At 50.0% G+C, this 18,210-nt stretch overlaps 1 protein-coding gene across 1 annotated transcript in view; it reads right to left on the bottom strand.

The window, feature by feature from the left end:
- Positions 1 to 10,568, bottom strand: part of PUSL1 (pseudouridylate synthase like 1) — a 55,715-nt gene extending 45,147 nt beyond the window's left edge. The window contains exons 1-2 of the mRNA XM_006018813.3: positions 10,496 to 10,568; positions 7,545 to 7,602 (exon numbers count right to left, since the gene is read on the bottom strand). Coding sequence (XP_006018875.1) covers positions 7,545 to 7,602; positions 10,496 to 10,539 — 102 coding nt within the window. The 5' untranslated portion in view covers positions 10,540 to 10,568. The remainder of the gene's footprint in view (positions 1 to 7,544; positions 7,603 to 10,495) is intronic.
- Positions 10,569 to 18,210: the final 7,642 nt, after the last annotated feature.

Below are 18,210 nucleotides of genomic sequence, written 5' to 3'. Positions count from 1 at the left end.
CTGTCTTCCTGAATGGCTTCTGGGCACGTCAGGTCCCAGCTCCCGGCTTTCTCTCAGCCTGCGTTTGAGTCCAGGTTGGCGCATGCCGAAAGTGCTCCATAGGTCCAATCCAGTCCCTTTTCTATTCAACTTTACTTTCTGGGATGCAGTCTTTCCAACCCACTGTATTCCCTGAGCAGGTATATGTGTCTAAGGCTGTCACTTCACATCATATATTCTCGAATACAAAGTGATGTGGAAAACATATCGCTTGCCTATAGCAGGTCTGTTCTTGTAGCAGGGTGTCACTAAATGGTTCCACGTTTAGCGCCGTATCAAAGTTTCCACTGCTGTGTGCCAGCACGATATGGATTCCCATATTGCTGTGATTACACAGGGGCTCGTTCCCTCCCCACACTTGCTGGAGACGGAGAAAGAGAATAGGCCCATTAATGGTTTGTGGCTAGAGCCAGGAAGAAAAGGTGCGTTTCCTTCCCTCACATTAAATACAGTCTGTTTAAGATGGTCCCTTGGGAGATTCCTATCCCTACGGCTGCTACACGGTTCCAGGTCCCTCCTCTCCCCAAATCAACAACAGATGCATTGCAGAGGAATGTGTATTATAGTCAATGGTTTGGAAATACGGATCTATTCTTGCTCCTTTGCACAGGGCTGCCTGTTGGTGTAAGTTGTGGGATACGTAGCCTAAAACAGACTCTGGTTATTTATATAGACCTCTAATATTGTATCTCACTGTTGGTTAAGCTGTTGCTCATTAAGGACCAATGATGCCTGGCTCCAGAGGCTGAAAACTGGCAACTCCCATGAAAGACGCAGAAGCAGTACAATTTATCCATGTGCAAAGCTGTCTGCACAAGGCTTACGTACTTTTTATGACCATCTCAAACAGTCCAAAGAGGGCTTCTGGGAGACTTAAGCAATATGTTGGTTACATGTTGGCCCTTCTTTATAATTTGTGGTTTTAGTAGCATCTAGAAGACCCAGCCGAGACCAGTTTGCAATCCTGACAGGCATCACAGATACAGGGTGCTGAGGCACTGCTCCAATCAGGTCTCCTGCTCCTGGGCTCGATTTCCCAACTGCTTAGACACCAAAAGCTTTTCTGCTGAACTCTCCCCAAGAACATCTCTATTCTTTGTGCTGCTCTAAGTAAAAGCCCTGCCCGGTCAGGACCATTAAGAAAGCTCTCGCTCCTTCACATCCCAGGACGAGGACCCCAGAGGGGACCCTGCTTTGGTGATCCCAGCCTGACTCTGATGAAGAGGCACCTCAGACAAAAGGCCACATGGACTAAGGCTCCCCGGTAAGTTTGCTCCGCAAAGTCTCTTGGCAGTAGTGCGACAGTGGAAGCCACTTGTCCACAAAACATGCCTGATCTGCAAAACCCTTTATAATAGGCAAACAGAAACCTGAAGCCTGGTCCTGCTCCTGTGGATCACAACCCCACTGATACCACTGACGCTCCGGTGATGTAACCGAGGGAGAAATCTGATCTTGCAAAAAAACAAGGCTTCCCTAAGACTCTGATACCCCGGCAGGCATATCTGAGCACAGGGGACTAGCATCCGCCCCACGGGAAACCCGTGACCTGCGCCAGGTCATGCAGAGAGCAGGCAGCAAGGCACCAAATAGAATCTGATCTTCCCATCTCTCAGCCCCACGGTTAATGACTAAGCTAGGTATCCTCTGTGAAGATGCAGCACTAGGAATTAGATTTTGGCTGGATTTTAGAGAGCAAAAAGGACACGCTGGGGGAAACTGCACATGGAAAGGAATCCTGCTGATGGGAAAGCCCCAGCGTGTGTCGCGGTAGCTCAAAGCAGCCCTCGCAGACACCTGGGGGCTTTCTTGGAACCAGAGAGCAAACCTTCACCTGGTGTGAACAAGCCCAGCTTCATCGACCACAGCAGCACTATGTGGATTTACACCAACTGGTGTTTAATGGGATGGACATGAGCAGGGATGAATCAGAGAAGGAGCAGCAAAGTGGTTCACTCTGGCCGGAAGGCAGTGTCTGCAAGCCGGCCTCCGAGATCACCAACAGCGCTGTCCAACTCAAACAGGACTCACGGATGACTGTTCCCTGCGCCCACCTTCTTTTCCTTGGAGCATGTTCTAAAACAGCCTCACATGGTCCTCCCGGACTGCTCCCCCCGCGCCTGTCTCTTGCATGGGAAATATTATCTGGATTTAGCACAAAGCTGCCGGCCAAAGCAGAGCCTTGAGCAGGAAGATTTGTTTTGGGCAGCATTCCCCAGTGCAGCAGGAGGCAGCGTGCCTGGGACACAGCTCAAACCAAACAGTGGGTGCCTTAATTTCTCCCTGCCTTGCCTGCACTGAGACAACGAGGCAGAACTAGCATGCAATAGCCCAGGGAGCTGGGCACTGCCTGCCGGGGGCGGTGTCCCGACCACATCAGAGGTATAAATTGCATTACAAGTATTTCACGATGGAGACAATCAAACCGTGTGTGGCCTGCTAGCTGCGGTGCTGATAGGGCTTGATTCTCCATGTTCTCATAACTGTCATAAGTTCAGGGGACTATTTTCACACAGCAACAGCTGCTCATTTGAGCACTAGGGAAGGGAAAGGTCCAAGTGCTTGTACTTCACATTCAGGGATCTCTTTGTTACAGATGGGTTATTCGTATGAGCAAGGAGTGAAGGATAAGGTCCTGTATTATGCAAAAGTACGTGACCCAAGACGTGGCCTAGTCACAAGGGCTAGATTCTGATCCAAATGCTGGTGCAGGGCAGGTGTGTTCGGAGCTGAGCTTCTGGACTGGACACATTGCTAGACATCACAAGTCCTGAAGACTGCAGGAGGAATTTGCTTTCTAAGCAAATAGGGTTTTAACCACCCACAAAAACCACCCCATCCAAACACATTAAAAAACTCACCTTTATCTGCCTGCTTAGTTTGCAGAACCCATACTTCCCTTGGTGTCCTGCAGACGGTCTCCGAACTCTGTAACAAATCTGAGCCCATCTAAGACAAAGCAGTTGTCACCATAGGGTTCAGGTGTGGCCCTGACTGCAGCACAGAGACATCAGGGGTAGAAAATAGCATTCCTGTTCAACAGCCCTGTATCCAAGCCCTTGCACTGCAGGAGGATCTCTCCTAGCCACCTTAGGTCTACAGCACACAGCCGAGCAAGGGGCAGAGTGGCAGTGAAAGGCCTGCCCTCCCCAACTACTCCATCACAGTTTTAATTATGCTAATTGATGCCACACAACAACTTCACCTCAAGGTTTATTTGCTAGTTTGCAACTACAGCCAAATGCCAGATCTTGGTCTGCATGGAACTCATGCCCTTCCACCGAGTTAGCCTCCCAGCTTCAGAAACCTGTATTTCGGAGCTGGAGGCTGCTAGAAGGTGGAGCAAAGACAACTAAATTCCTACAGGCTCCAGAAGCTTTTTATTATCGTTTCTTTAAGACATCCCATGTGGTTCTAATAGACACAGCCCAGCTCAGCAGTGCCCAACATCAATCCGACCACATGAAAGGGAAGCGCATATCCAAGAATTGGCCGGCGTGCAGTTGCGGGGATCAAAATGCCGATGCCATGAAATGACAATACCAAATACACTCATCCTTCTGCTTTATTTTTAATGGCCCACTCTTCCCATTGCCTCGTTAAACAAAGTTGCTTGCTTGGATGCTGCCAAACCACTGCTGAGTTCATCCCAAATCCCAAACAGCGACAAAGGAGGGGGAAGAAGCATTGCTCAGCCCAAAGGGTGAGGTCAAGGGTTCTTTCCCTTTCGGGTTTCCTCTAGAGTTTATGCAGCGTCCCAGATAAGGGCACTCACGTGTCACCAAAAAGCAGCACAAATGATCATCTGGAAGAGACAATACCAAGTCACCATGCAGATCCTTCTCAAGCCAGGCAAGGGCATTGGTTCGCTGCTGACTTGGAGAGCTCTTGCTACCTACCGAATTGCACATGGCCACAGCCTGCAGCACACATCTTGTGCATCCCCTACACATATGCACACTTGTAAGGAAGGCAAAACGAGTCGCTACACTCAGACACTAGGACAGTGCGAGTCAAGATAAAGAATCTAGATAGGCTGGAAAAAAACGTATGGTTTATCTTCTGCTTCTGGCAAGTGTACACCCAAGCCAAGACATGTCAAAGGATAATCCTTCTTAAACCACAGCCTAGAACCACGCAGCCTCATGTGATACATGTTCGGGATGGCACGCATCAACCAGCTGCAGCACAAGGCATCTGGACTGTAACCTCTTCCAATAGCTTACGTCTCCCAAGCAAGCAACAGGCATGCCTTTCAGTTTAGCCCATGACTTATTCTGATTGCAGGGAGAAAATTAAGACAGCAGAGTTTCCTTTTAATTACAGCCACCTGGAGGGAGGGTGAGACATGGGAACTGCTGGCAGGGTGTACTAAGCACAGTTCGATATAGGAATGTAATTAAGCGAATGCAATGGTACAGGAATGCCCAGATGTGCAGCGTGTTCATTCTAACCTACGCAAGTGACCCACTTCCCACTGGCTGAATGAATCACGGGTCCTGCTACCATCTACTACAGAGGGCAGTGCTGACTACCGCAGGAAAGCTCCCGGAGTTAACACAACTCCTCAGTCTCTGCATGCGGCGTTTGCAAGATCCTGCCTTTATGGGGTGCATTCAAAGGTAACAGTCAGGATCATTTGCAAACTCCATATCTACCCTTGGACATGCCCTTGGCTGTGTAAATCTCTTCCCTTTAATGTTTGCCTCCCTTTTTTGTCTTCGCAGGAAAAAATAAAGGACCTTCTGAGTTTCACTCTTGTGTACAGCGCATTAGGTGCTTTCCTTCAAGGCAGCGGGGGGGAAGAGTGAGACAGTAATGAGGTGCTGCCCCAGTTAGACAGTGGTTTTGCATGGGGATGTTTAGCTTTAAAAAATTTCCAGTGTGAGATTTTTTAAATCTACTGGTCTGGGGTTTCATCCCAAACTACTGCTACAGACTTAGCCTTTGGGTCAAGCTTGATCAGACAGAAGGATGCTCTGGCTGGTGGTGGCGGCGGGGGAAGAGGCCTGTTTCTATATTCTGCTTTAAAGAGGGATCACATCAAATACGCATCAGTCCCAGGGGCAGGGTCCAGACCCCCAATTCAGCTCCCTTTTCTGCTGCCTGTCAGGAGATACCCTACGCCCACAGGCTGCACTGTCAACCCCTCCTTTGTGCCCCCTCTCAATTATTTTTTATTCCTATCTGCCTCGCCGCACATCCTAGGTACCGGCCAGCCCACAACGAAACTTTTGGGGCACTCTCCAGGATGGAAACAAGAGGAGGGATCCAAACCTGTGCCTCCTGCTTCAGGGAGAGTGCTCCAGCCCCCAGGCTATCATCTGAGAGGTTGCCACCGCTAGCCTCATTTTAAAAAATAATAGCAGCTACCACCACATTTGATGAAGAGCCTCATTCTGTCAATACAGGTTAGGCAGATACCTGCTGGAGCAGGCCCACCTTAGTGGCCTTGGACAGAGGAACTCTTCATTTTTGGATCCTGATAAAACTGTGATGCAAAACGCGGGGCAGTTCAGAGCCTATACAGCAGCCCAAAACTAGGTGCTTAGGGGGATCTTTAACATCAAACAGGGAAGCTCCGTATAGTGTTCAGGCACCTCTGGAGTGAGGCGTCAGCTGGGCAGGGGTTTTCAGAAATACATTTTGGGTTTGGTCAGAAATGAAGCCCCTAAGTCCTGCTTTAGACATCTGAGAACTTGGGCTGACAGAAGTTACTGTGAGGTGTGAAACAGCATACGGACTTTCCACGTGTCAGCTCCTCTACAGAAAAGGTGTGCAAACATGTTGTTATGCCGCAGTACATGAAAGCTAAACCCTGACAGCTCACCCCTCTGGCACTTCTTCTCTTCAGGCTCCAGTTTCCCACCTGTAAAAGGGGGATAATAATCTTCTCCCACTGGGGATTTGCAGATATAAAAATACATTCACATTTGCATAGGACTGAGATACTACATGTAGGAGAGCCATGTTGGTATATGGTCAGGCCGATCACAATCCTCTTAGTGATGATACTGGGAAGAACGGAGCTATCTAAGTATCAAATTTGTACATGTGGAAACAATTCTGTTTTGCTTGCTTGCAAAGATTCTCACTCTGTCGAGCAGCTGGTAGGAGGAAGGCAGACAAGGTAAGACTCTATCGCTAATTAAACACTGCCGATGGCTTTACCTGGACATACGACCTTCTGCAGAGGGATGCACTTAAATCACCTAGCCTTGATCAAAGAATTCCTGTACATTAGACAGGTCCTGTAGCAACCAGGTGCTCCTGAGACTACAGAAAAGCAGTGACTGAGACAAGGTGCTGCAGCCTTACAGGATAACAACCACTAGGAACCTGCATGAAGATTAAAGTCACGATTGCATCTCTGGTGGAACAGACTGAGCTAACAACCCCGCTGCGTGTTTACTTGGAAACAAAGCACCCGTCATTAATGTTAACATGCCATGAAGTAAAAAGCTTTTATGTACATGGGCTTGGAACAGAGCAGAACCTTCTGTATGGAGAGCCAGTTTAACAAGTGCACTTGCAGGTTTGGGAACTAATAACATTTTGCACTTCTATGCAACCGTCTGAAAGTGCTTTGCAAACTTCCTTCCAGTGAAGTTCATGTGCTCAGGGAAGAGATGCCATTTAATGCTTATTCTACAGATGGGGAAACTGAGGCACAGAAGTACTGCATTGCACTTACAAGGCCACATAGCGAGCTAGATCTCATCTGCATATGGATCTGCACCACTTTAGCAAGTCTCTATGTGGACACTCTTAGTCAACAGCAACTTATTCTCAGTCAATTTAAACCTGCCCTAAAATGAGTGAAACAAAACTTAAAGCAGTCTGATTTAAAAGGAGATGCTCACACAGACTTTTGCACAGATTTGACTAAATTGGTTTGAAGACACACCTTACATTCATCTTACACTTAGGCCAGTCCTGTGTGTGGAGCAGAGCACACGCAGGCAGACTGCTGGACTAGCCAAAAAAGGAAAAAAAAGAAAAGAATTGCACTGTCTTAAATAATACCCTGATGGGCAAGCTTGGGCAAGTTCCTTAGGCTCCCTCTGCCTCAGTTCTTCCACATGCAAAATGGGAACAAGGCCATCGATTCTCTTTGTGCAGGACTTGGAGATTTACTGTACAAAAGCATCATACAAAGAGTATAGTATAAATTATGCACGGTTAATATTTACAGAGGTCACTGTTGGAACGTAATGTACCTCTCATATACCTTTCTTCTTTAAATCTGGTGAAACCTTGGTGACTTGTGAGAGCAGCAGGACAATGGGACAAGGTGGTGGAATTCTCTTCGCTGGGAGTTTTCAAGAGGCTGGAGAGGCATCAGTCAGGGGAAGGGGAGATGTAGGGTTGGAGACAGTGAATCCTGCATCTCTGCAAGGGTATGCACTGGACGACCCTCCAGATCCCTTGCAACTCTATGAATCCACTGTGTTGCATTTTCATTGCAACAGCTGAAACTAATCAGTGACATGGAAAATACCTACCTCCAAATAATTCTGGACCCCGAGCAGTCGCTGATCTGCCACCGTCTGTACAACACCACTGCAGAGAAAGAGAGAGGCAACAGTTACTGTCGATGGCCAAGCTCCAGCCAAGTTCTCAACGCAGACAACAGCATCACGCCGAGACACGAGGCTGGGTACACCGGCCAAAAAAGTGACAGCCACCATTTTACCAAGCAACTCATTGTCACGGGGATGCAAGAAACTTTTTGTATCACTCACTCAGGGCCACATGCTACCTTTTCCTTCTGTGACGACGTGGGAGCAGCAAACGGTAGGATCCAGCTGGCAGCTTGCAGGGAGGAAAGCCAGGAAAAAAGGGCACCCTCCCACTGCCATATAACGCAGAGGCCCCTTGGCAGGTGCTACTTTGAGAAGGGGGCTCAAGTGCTGGATGGTGGAGGATGAGCCTCCCCCTAACAGCAACCATCTCAGGTGTGGGGGGATTGCCAGGAGCCAACAGAATTATCTTTTACTGCACAGGCCCAGCCCAAACCCATTAAGAGAAAAAGGCAGGTTCAGTGGGTAGAGCAGCAGCCTAGGACTTTGGAGACCCAGTTTTAAGTCCCTGCTCTGACAACAACAGTCACTAAAGGCCACATGCTTAAAGGATGGGGACAGACACCAAGTGGGATATTCAGTGTCTCTGAGACATAGGATCACTGGTGCTTCTGACAACCCCCCAAGGCACCTATTTGCATCTGTATGCAGTTAAATGTCTTAAGAATCTGGCCTTTACTTCCCTGACTTTAAAATGAGGAATACAAATGTTGACCTACCTTGCAGACACACTGTGAAAATAACACATTAAGTACTGTCAGATCATGAGACACCAGCATAAGAGGAGCCATATGAATACCATAAATAAAAGTCAGTGCAAAAACACCCAGCAACTGTCACGGGCTTTGAATCAAACAGCAATGATTTTCCCCCTCCTGAAGGCGGCTAGCTTCATCAGACCCGTGAAGATCCTCACTGAGCAAAGCCCTTAAGCACAAGTTTAACTTCAAACCTGGGCTTATATCCCACTGATTTCAAGGCATCTTAAGTGCATGCTTAAGCGTTTTGCTGAATTCGGCCCAAACTGAATAAGAAAGTGCATTTTAAGACTTCCAAAAATTCACATTGAATGGGGTTTGCATCTTCCAGCCATAAGAACTGCCCCATTTATAATGGCCTAATCTGATTATAGGCGAAGCTGGGTAGACAGTAATCTGGCACTATGATTTTAACAACAGATGCCATTTGCATATTTTATATCAATTAATCCTTTTTTATTCTGCTTGCATTGAATTGCTAGGAGAATGTCTCACTGAGACTTAAGGGGGAGAGAGAAACTCATTCATGGAGAAAAAAAAAAGTGAAATAATGCAATCTCAGCTGTCAAAATGGATTACGCGGCATACACAGCATTCAGACTTTCCCCATAAAAGTGAAACGGTCCCTTCCTTGCTTCTAAAGAAGGCTTTATTCTGCCTTCGTTCTCTCCCTTCCATTGCAAGGATTAAGGGAAAAAAGAGTAAAATAAAATACTTTGCATCGGCAAAAGCTTCAGTTTTTTCCCCCTTTAACTTTGTAAAAAGACTTGCGAAGACCAAAGCAACCAAAATCCAACCTTTTCTCACTCTCTACCCAAGTCCGGATCACCTCCCCAAACTTCTTCCTACTGTGTACCCCCTTCCAGATTTACCAGCTGCCCATGTACCCCTACTAGGATATTATAACCTCTTATATACTAATTATAATGAAAATTAAATCTGCCATTGCACAGTTTCTCCGGTGTATCCGCCAGGGGTGTATGGGGTACGTGTACCAGTTTGGGATCCCCTGTCCTGAACTGTTCTCAGAAAAACCCATTTGGGACACTTCCACTGCAGTCACCACCAGGTTTGATACAAGCTCATGGCTGGCTTTTCAACGTCCACAAGAAGGGACAGACTTTTGCAAGAACTCAGCAGCTAAATAAGAGTCCCATTTATAATAAAATTCGTCTCTAGACAGATTTCCTAAGAGCCAGGTGGTTCACGAGTAACCAATAGGCCAACTGGCACAGGATGCTGAGTTCGGGGAATTCTTGTGACGGCCTTTCTTTCATATTTCATACCCCGGGGTTTTCCTCGCTGGAAGGTGGTAGCAAAGTTTGGCTAGTGAGTCCAGAAACAGAGGTCCAAGCCTCAGGCCAGATGTACAGGGAAAGCTGCCCTCTGTCGCCAATGGAAAACTGGTCATGGGGTCGGGGGGTGTCAAAGGCAGTAAGATGTGGTATCAGCCCCGTCTCCCTTAGGTGCTGTCGGGGATGAAAACTGGCATGGTCTGGTCAGCCGTTCTCGCCCATCGGTTATTTCAAGTCTGCAACCTCCCTCCGCCCGGCCCCGCCAACCGCTTTGCTTGCATCCTTCATCCAAGCACCCACCGTCATCCCACCGGGGTGAGAGGTGCGTATCATCGAGCAGAACGTAGCCCCACGCGGACCCTTGCTAAACCTCAGAGGAGTTTCTGTTCACAGGAACAGCCCTGCCGCCCGTTCTTCCCCTTCCCCTTCCCCGATCAACCCTGTCCGGCCTCAAACTCCTCGTTGCGCCGCCAGGTCTTGCTAAGCGCAGGGAAAGCAACCAGGTGGGAGCTACTGCACACTGGTAAAATTAAGGATGATCAAGGCAAGGCCGGACAGGGCAAAGGCTTGCTCAGTGAGGCCCCCGCCATGCTGCCCATGGCATTTGCAGTCTTGGGTCGAGGCCGCGTCTCCCCTCGGGGGAGGACCAAGAGAAGCATGGCTGGGGACAGCAGGGACGGCTCTCCCAGCAAGCGCCCTTCACCGCCGGTTTGGTTCCTAGAAACAAAGCACAAGGGAGAAGCACCAGCAGTTTGGAGACGCTGCCTTTGCCAGCCCAGCTACCTCTTTCCACACAGCGCGGCCCGGGCCGGGCACCCACCTATAGCGCGTCCCGCGGTACTGGAAGAGCACGAGGTAGCGCATCGTACATCCCGCCCGCTTCCGCGCCGGGCGCCGGGGGACCCGCCCCGGGGCGGGGCCGGGCCGGGCCGGGGCCGCAGCATCCGCCTCCGGGTGACGTGACGTGACGTGACGGTCCCGCCGCCGCCGCGCTGCAGCCATGGCGCGCGCGTGTGTGCGCACCCCCCGCACACGCACGGACACACCGCGGTGTATCTACACATGCACACCCCCGTGTACACACACGGACACACCGCGATGTATCTACACACACACACGTGTGCACCCCCGCACACACACATGTACACACCGCGGTGTATCTACACACACACACGCGTGTGCAACCCCCGCACACGCACGGACACACCGTGGTGTATCTACACACACACACGTGTGCACCCCCGCACACACACATGTACACACCGCGGTGTATCCACACACACGTACACACCGCAGTGTATCTACACACACACACGTGTGCACCCCTGCACACACACATACACACCGCAGTGTATCTACACACACACGTGTGCCCCCCTGCACACACACATACACACCGCAGTGTATCTACACACACACGTGTGCCCCCCTGCACACACACATACACACCGCAGTGTATCTACACACACACGTGTGCCCCCCTGCACACACACATACACACCGCAGTGTATCTACACACACACGTGTGCCCCCCTGCACACACACATACACACCGCAGTGTATCTACACACACACGTGTGCACCCCTGCACACACACATACACACCGCAGTGTATCTACACACACCCGTGTGCACCCCCACCCCCATATACACATGTACACACCGCGGTGTATCTGCACACACACATGCACACCCCTCCCATGCACACACGTATACACTGCGGTGTATCTACACACACACGTGCACACCCCCCACCCCTGTATACACACACGTACACACCGCGGTGTATCTACACACACGTGTGTGCACCCACCCCCCGTATACACACACAGTGGTGTATCTACACACACGCATGCACACCCACCCCCGGTATACACACATGTACACACCACGGTGTATCTACACACACACGTGTGCACCTCCCCCGTATACACATGTACACACCACAGTGTATCTACACTACACACACATGTGCACCTCCCCCCTGTATACACACACATACACACAGCGGTGTGTCTACCCACACATGTGCGCACCCCCCAGTATACACACACACACCGCAGTGTACACACATACACACACACCTGTGCACACGTACACAACAGTATATATACACACATGTACACACACACGGCAGTGTACACATGTATACACAGCGGTATATATACACCTATAGTACACACACAGCAGTATACAGACATACACACAGCGGCGTATCTACACACATGTGCATAGCCCCCCAGCATACACACACACGGCAGTGTACACACATACACACAGCAGTATACATACACATGTGTACACCCATGCGCACACACGTACACACCCACCAATACACCTACCATGCACATATGTACACGTACACCAGTATACACACACACACACACACGTACACACACACCAACACACCCACCCACCAGTATTTATATGCACATATGTACACACACACTGGTGCACAGACATCAGTATCCACACACGTGCCTATATGTACACACGCATATGCACACACACCCCCCGGTACACACACACGTATACCCTCAATATACACAGACATGCATATACATACACACATATCAGTATCCACACATGCTCCTATATGTACAGACACACCAGTATACACATGCAGATATGTACACATACAGCAGTATCCACACACACATGCATATATGTACACACACACCAGTACATACATGCATATATGTACACACACCCATATACACACACACACACATATGTATACACACTAGGGCTGTGCAAAACTTTGGATCATGATTCAGATTCGGAGATGATTCAGATGATTTGGAGGCCAAGCCTACGAATCCGAATCAAATCACGGGAAGCTTGAGGCTTTCCGAATTGATTCGGAGCTTCCACATCGAATCGCTGGCATCCGAATCAGCTGAGTCCGAACCCAAATCGAATAGTTCCCTATTTGCACAGGCCTAATACACACACACACACACACGCATATAAATACACACATGTACACACGCTGGTATACACACACATATGTACACATCCACGGGTATATAGAGACACACCTTTTTGTACACACACCAGTATACACACATGGACATACTCCTATGTATACACACACATTTACACACACACAACACAAACATATAACAAAATATTCTTCTGCCTGGTTTTGCAGCCTGGACAGCTGTGGTCTGGAGAGCAAGAGCGCAGAACAGACCGGAGACCTGTGGCGAACATAGGAAAGCTGCCCAGGCCTAGCGCTGTGGCCCCCCGCAGCTGAGAAGCCTGCAAAAGCACAGTAAAAGAGCACAAAACACTGGGTACCATTCTCAAAAGCACCCAAGGGGCTGCCTTTGCGGCAGGCTCAGCCCGTGGCAATAGCAATAGCCCCAGTGTCCACGCAGGACACTTGTGCCTGAGCTGACGTGTGCTTGGAACCGGGATTATTGCGACGGCAGTGACAGATCCTGGTGTCAGGCAGGGGGACATTTCCATAAAGCACTGAGGGCATGGCAGACCCTTGGGGTGGAGAGTTCAGGGGTTGCTAACCTTTTGGGCTATCCTGCAGCTCCCCAGGCTTTCATCCTACTGGCGTCCTGCTCTGCTGCTGCTGGGAGCTATTAGGTTGGCATTTGTTCCTTGCAGCTCACTCCATTCTGCTTCGACCCCTCACTTGTGCATGCCAAGAAAATGTCACGCCGGGAGGCTGCAACTGGGCCCCGGAGCAGTGTGCTCTGAGTACCCCAAGGAGTGTGACTTGGGGAGATGCAGAGGGAGCACCCTCAGGCACCCGACAGCCTGAACCCACTTGGCTGCTGCTAGGATTCGGGCTCTGAAGTGCATACGACTCTTTGGACGATGGGTCCTGGCTCTCTGAATCACTGGCCTTGGGCATAATATCTACTAGATGCATGTGATTTTCAACCTGTGCCTCTACCTTCTCTGTGTCCAGGGGGAGCAGCAGGATTACAGGATACCCTTTTCCATTTGGCCGTGGACTCTTCCACCCCATGGTTCCCTGACTCATGAAACCCACTAGAGCCCCAGGATAAAAAATAAACCAGGCTTTCACTATTCAGACCATAATTACGAGCATCCTGTGTCCATGGAATGTGCACCGTGCAATCCCTTCTAATTAATGCAAAGGCATTCAGCATCTTGTTGCAGTTTAATATCTGTATGGGGATTTGCATAGATTAACATACTAGCAGATGCAAGCAGTACTGCAACCTACACCCAGTCACATGGGAGCAGCATAAGAACTGCCTACATTTCTCCTGGCGTCCTAACACCATATCCACACAACCACAAGCCAAGCCTCGGCTCATGCAGAAACCCCAAACTAGTGCTGGGCACCCAGGCGAGCAGAGGAAAAGGGACACCTTGCTGTGCCTATAATCCTTAACTCGGAGAACCCAAATTGATATTAGGCCGGTTTCCCTGTGTCTATTCAGTACTGCTCTCCTGTGAATGCCCTTGCATGTTAGGAATGGATTATCTTTTATTTTCAACAGTAATCGCTGCAAATAATCAGGGCAACGTCAGCGGGACACGCAGCTGCTGTTTGATTGCATAAGTATGACGTTTAAAGTGATGTGGAAACAAAGGGTAGCCCATGGGACCAGCTCCAGCTTCTTCCTTTTGTCCCATGCATAAGGGCACAGGAGTGGAAAATAGGACACTTGGGCTCTATCCCTGTCTCTGCAGCAGAGAGAGTATTGGAGGAAATCAAATCAATGTTCTGTACCTCGGTTCCCCTTTCCACTAAATGGACGTAATGGCAGTGACCTGCCTTTGCAAATACAATAGCAAGAACTAGCTCTTGTCCCTCAAGGATCTCATGGCACTTTACAGCAGAGCTCAGCACCATTATCCATTATTGACAGGGAAACTGAGGCACACAGGGGCTCACCTAGGGTCGCCCAGTCGGTAAGAGAGCTAAGAACAGAACCAAATTATCCTGAGTCCTGGGAATGTTCTGTCAACTAGGCCACACAGCTGCTTTGAGTCCTGCATGGAAAATTTCTGATAGACTTGGAAGCAGTGAATATTAGTTATTTTACTGGTAACTAGTGGTGTCATGAGAAGCCTGAGTTGGGGTTTTTCAGCTTGTTTCAGCTGCAAAAGCAATTAATCCCCGTTAGGGCTAAATCAGGCCTGATCCAAGTCCCACATAAGTCAGAGAAGCATGTTGAAAAATAAGGCTCCCACTCATCAAACACCAAAGCAAAAATGTAACTTTACCTCTGTGAGCACTCTTTTAGAAATATTACTTGCATGCAAGGAGTTGGCAGGATTGGACTCTCAGGGTACAACAGCTACTAGCATAGCCTTAAGTATGGCCACGGATTTTGGTGGAGCTAATCACAGGGACAAAGTAAGTGAGCGTAAGACAAGCTTTGAAAAAGCAGGCTTTTTTCTGGTTTCAGAATCACTGGGTGCGTCTACACTAGACGTTTACTGCCCAGTTGCCTAATTAGCTCCGCAATAAAATGTCAGCATCTACACAGGTGCTATTCGGTCCGAGCAAACCAATAAACGCTGCAGTAGGTTAGTACTGCTAGCTACAAGTATTAACCTACAGCAGAGTTATTTATGCATCTATTTATTTTTGTAAAAATATATGTGTGTGTGTGTGTGTGTATGTGTGTGTATAGGTTATATATATATTTATAAACACACACACATATACATATATATGTATATATACACACACACACACACCTTCTAGTCACTGATCATTGCCTCCTTAACCTCCCCATAGGAACTCATGCACCCATTACAATATACGCACCTGCAGAATGGCATTCTTGCACACCCGCTCACAAGGCATCATCTCCCTTAAACCCCTTGTCTCTTAGTCCTGTATCTAAATACGGGGTTCAAAACTCAGTTCATCCACTGTCACTTCCGCTGGAGGACCTGCTGCTGCTGTCGATTTCTGGTAGTAGGACTGGAGTTTGCTCAAAATGAGACCTTTTATTAGATTCACTAAGACATTGCAAAAAAAAAATCTCTTTTTCTTTAACCCTTTTTTCCTTTAACCTACTGCAGCATTTATTTGTTTGCTTGGACCTCATAGTGCCCATGCAGAGAATTTTTTTTGCGATGTCCTAGTTCAGGGGTCAGCAACCCCTGGCACGTGTGCCAAGCATGGCACGCAAGGCCATTTTAATTGGCACACCACAGCCAGCCTGGGCTCTAAGCAACTGCTGCCAGCCACGGAGCTCGGGCTGCTCCCAGCAGGCGGCTGGGAGGCTGCAAGCCCTGCTGCAAGCAGACCAGGCTCCGTGGGCCGGCTGCAACAGGGAGGCTGCAAACAGCTGCTCCAGGCTCCGGCATGTCGGCACTCCAGCACCTTCCAAGGTAGACATTGTGGGGTTTTTCGGCACTCCGGCCAAAAAACATTGCCTACCCTTGTCCGAGTTGGTCTAGTACAGTGTTTCCCAACTGGTGTGCCGTCGCACAAAAGTGTGTCCTCAGAAACGAACAGGGTTCCCCAACCGGTGTGCCCAACCGGTTGTGCCGCGGCACACCAGTGTTTCCCAGCTGGTGTGCCGTGGCACAAAAGTGTGTCCTCAGAAATGAACAGGGTTCCCCAACCAGTATGCCCAACCGGTTGTGCCGTGGCACACCAGTGTTTCCCAACCAGTGAGCCGTGGTACAAAAGTGTGCCCTCAGAAATGAACAGGGTTCCCCAACGAGTATGCCCAACCGGTTGTGCCAAAGCATATCAATGTTTCCCAACCTGTGTGCCGCAGCACACCAATGTTTCCCAACCAGTGTGCTGTGGTACAAAAGTGTGCCCTCAGAAATGAACAGGGTTCCCCAACCGGTGTGCCGTGGCACACCAGTGTTTCCCATCCAGTGTGCTGTGGTACAAAGTGTGCCCTCAGAAATGAACAGGATTCCCCAACCACAGAAATGAACAGCGTTCCCCAACCGGTTGTGCCGTGACACACCAGTGTTTCCCATCCAGTGTGCTGTGGTACAGAAGTGTGCCCTCAGAAATGAACAGCGTTCCCCAACCGGTTGTGCCGTGACACACCAGTGTTTCCCATCCAGTGTGCTGTGGTACAGAAGTGTGCCCTCAGAAATGAACAGCGTTCCCCAACCGGTTGTGCCGTGACACACCAGTGTTTCCCATCCAGTGTGCTGTGGTACAGAAGTGTGCCCTCAGAAATGAACAGCGTTCCCCAACCGGTTGTGCCGTGACACACCAGTGTTTCCCATCCAGTGTGCTGTGGTACAGAAGTGTGCCCTCAGAAATGAACAGCGTTCCCCAACCGGTTGTGCCGTGACACACCAGTGTTTCCCATCCAGTGTGCTGTGGTACAGAAGTGTGCCCTCAGAAATGAACAGCGTTCCCCAACCGGTTGTGCCGTGACACACCAGTGTTTCCCATCCAGTGTGCTGTGGTACAGAAGTGTGCCCTCAGAAATGAACAGCGTTCCCCAACCGGTTGTGCCGTGACACACCAGTGTTTCCCATCCAGTGTGCTGTGGTACAGAAGTGTGCCCTCAGAAATGAACAGCGTTCCCCAACCGGTTGTGCCGTGACACACCAGTGTTTCCCATCCAGTGTGCTGTGGTACAGAAGTGTGCCCTCAGAAATGAACAGCGTTCCCCAACCGGTTGTGCCGTGACACACCAGTGTTTCCCATCCAGTGTGCTGTGGTACAGAAGTGTGCCCTCAGAAATGAACAGCGTTCCCCAACCGGTTGTGCCGTGACACACCAGTGTTTCCCATCCAGTGTGCTGTGGTACCAAGTGTGCCCTCAGAAATGAACAGGGTTCCCCAACCGGTGTGCCCAACTGGTGTGCCGCAGCAGAAAAGTGTGCCCTCAGAAATGAACAGAGTTCCCCAACCAGTGTGCTGTGGCACATCAATGTTTCCCAACCAGTGTGCCGTGGTACAGAAGTGTGCCCTCAGAAATGAACAGGGTTCCCCAACCGGTGTGCCCAACTGGTGTGCCGCAGCAGAAAAGTGTGCCCTCAGAAATGAACAGAGTTCCCCAACCAGTGTGCTGTGGCACATCAATGTTTCCCAACCAGTGTGCCGTGGTACAGAAGTGTGCCCTCAGAAATGAACAGGGTTCCCCAACCGGTGTGCCCAACTGGTGTGCCGCAGCAGAAAAGTGTGCCCTCAGAAATGAACAGAGTTCCCCAACCAGTGTGCTGTGGCACATCAATGTTTCCCAACCAGTGTGCCGTGGTACAGAAGTGTGCCCTCAGAAATGAACAGCGTTCCCCAACCGGTGTGCCACGCACAGCTGTGCTTCCCAAACAGGCGGTGTGCCCTCAGAAGCGCCCAGGGCTGGCGCTGCAATGGGGACGAGGCGGCGGCATGCCCCACCGCGCTGATGATTGGCGCGGGGCACAGCTCGGGCACCAGCTCTCATTTCTGACCCGCGGGCGGGCGCTCGCGTTTTGCGGCTCTCCCCGCTCCGTGCGGCCGGTGGTGCTGGGCGGGAGCCGCGGCGTGCCGGAGGCTGACAGACGGGAGGCGGCGCGGAGCTGCGGGGGAGGAGCGCGGCGCGGCGCGGCTCGGCGCGCG

Source organism: Alligator sinensis, unplaced genomic scaffold, assembly GCF_000455745.1.
Source record: "Alligator sinensis unplaced genomic scaffold, ASM45574v1 scaffold569_1, whole genome shotgun sequence".
Taxonomy (NCBI): domain Eukaryota; kingdom Metazoa; phylum Chordata; order Crocodylia; family Alligatoridae; genus Alligator; species Alligator sinensis.
This window is presented reverse-complemented; position numbering and strand designations above follow the sequence as displayed.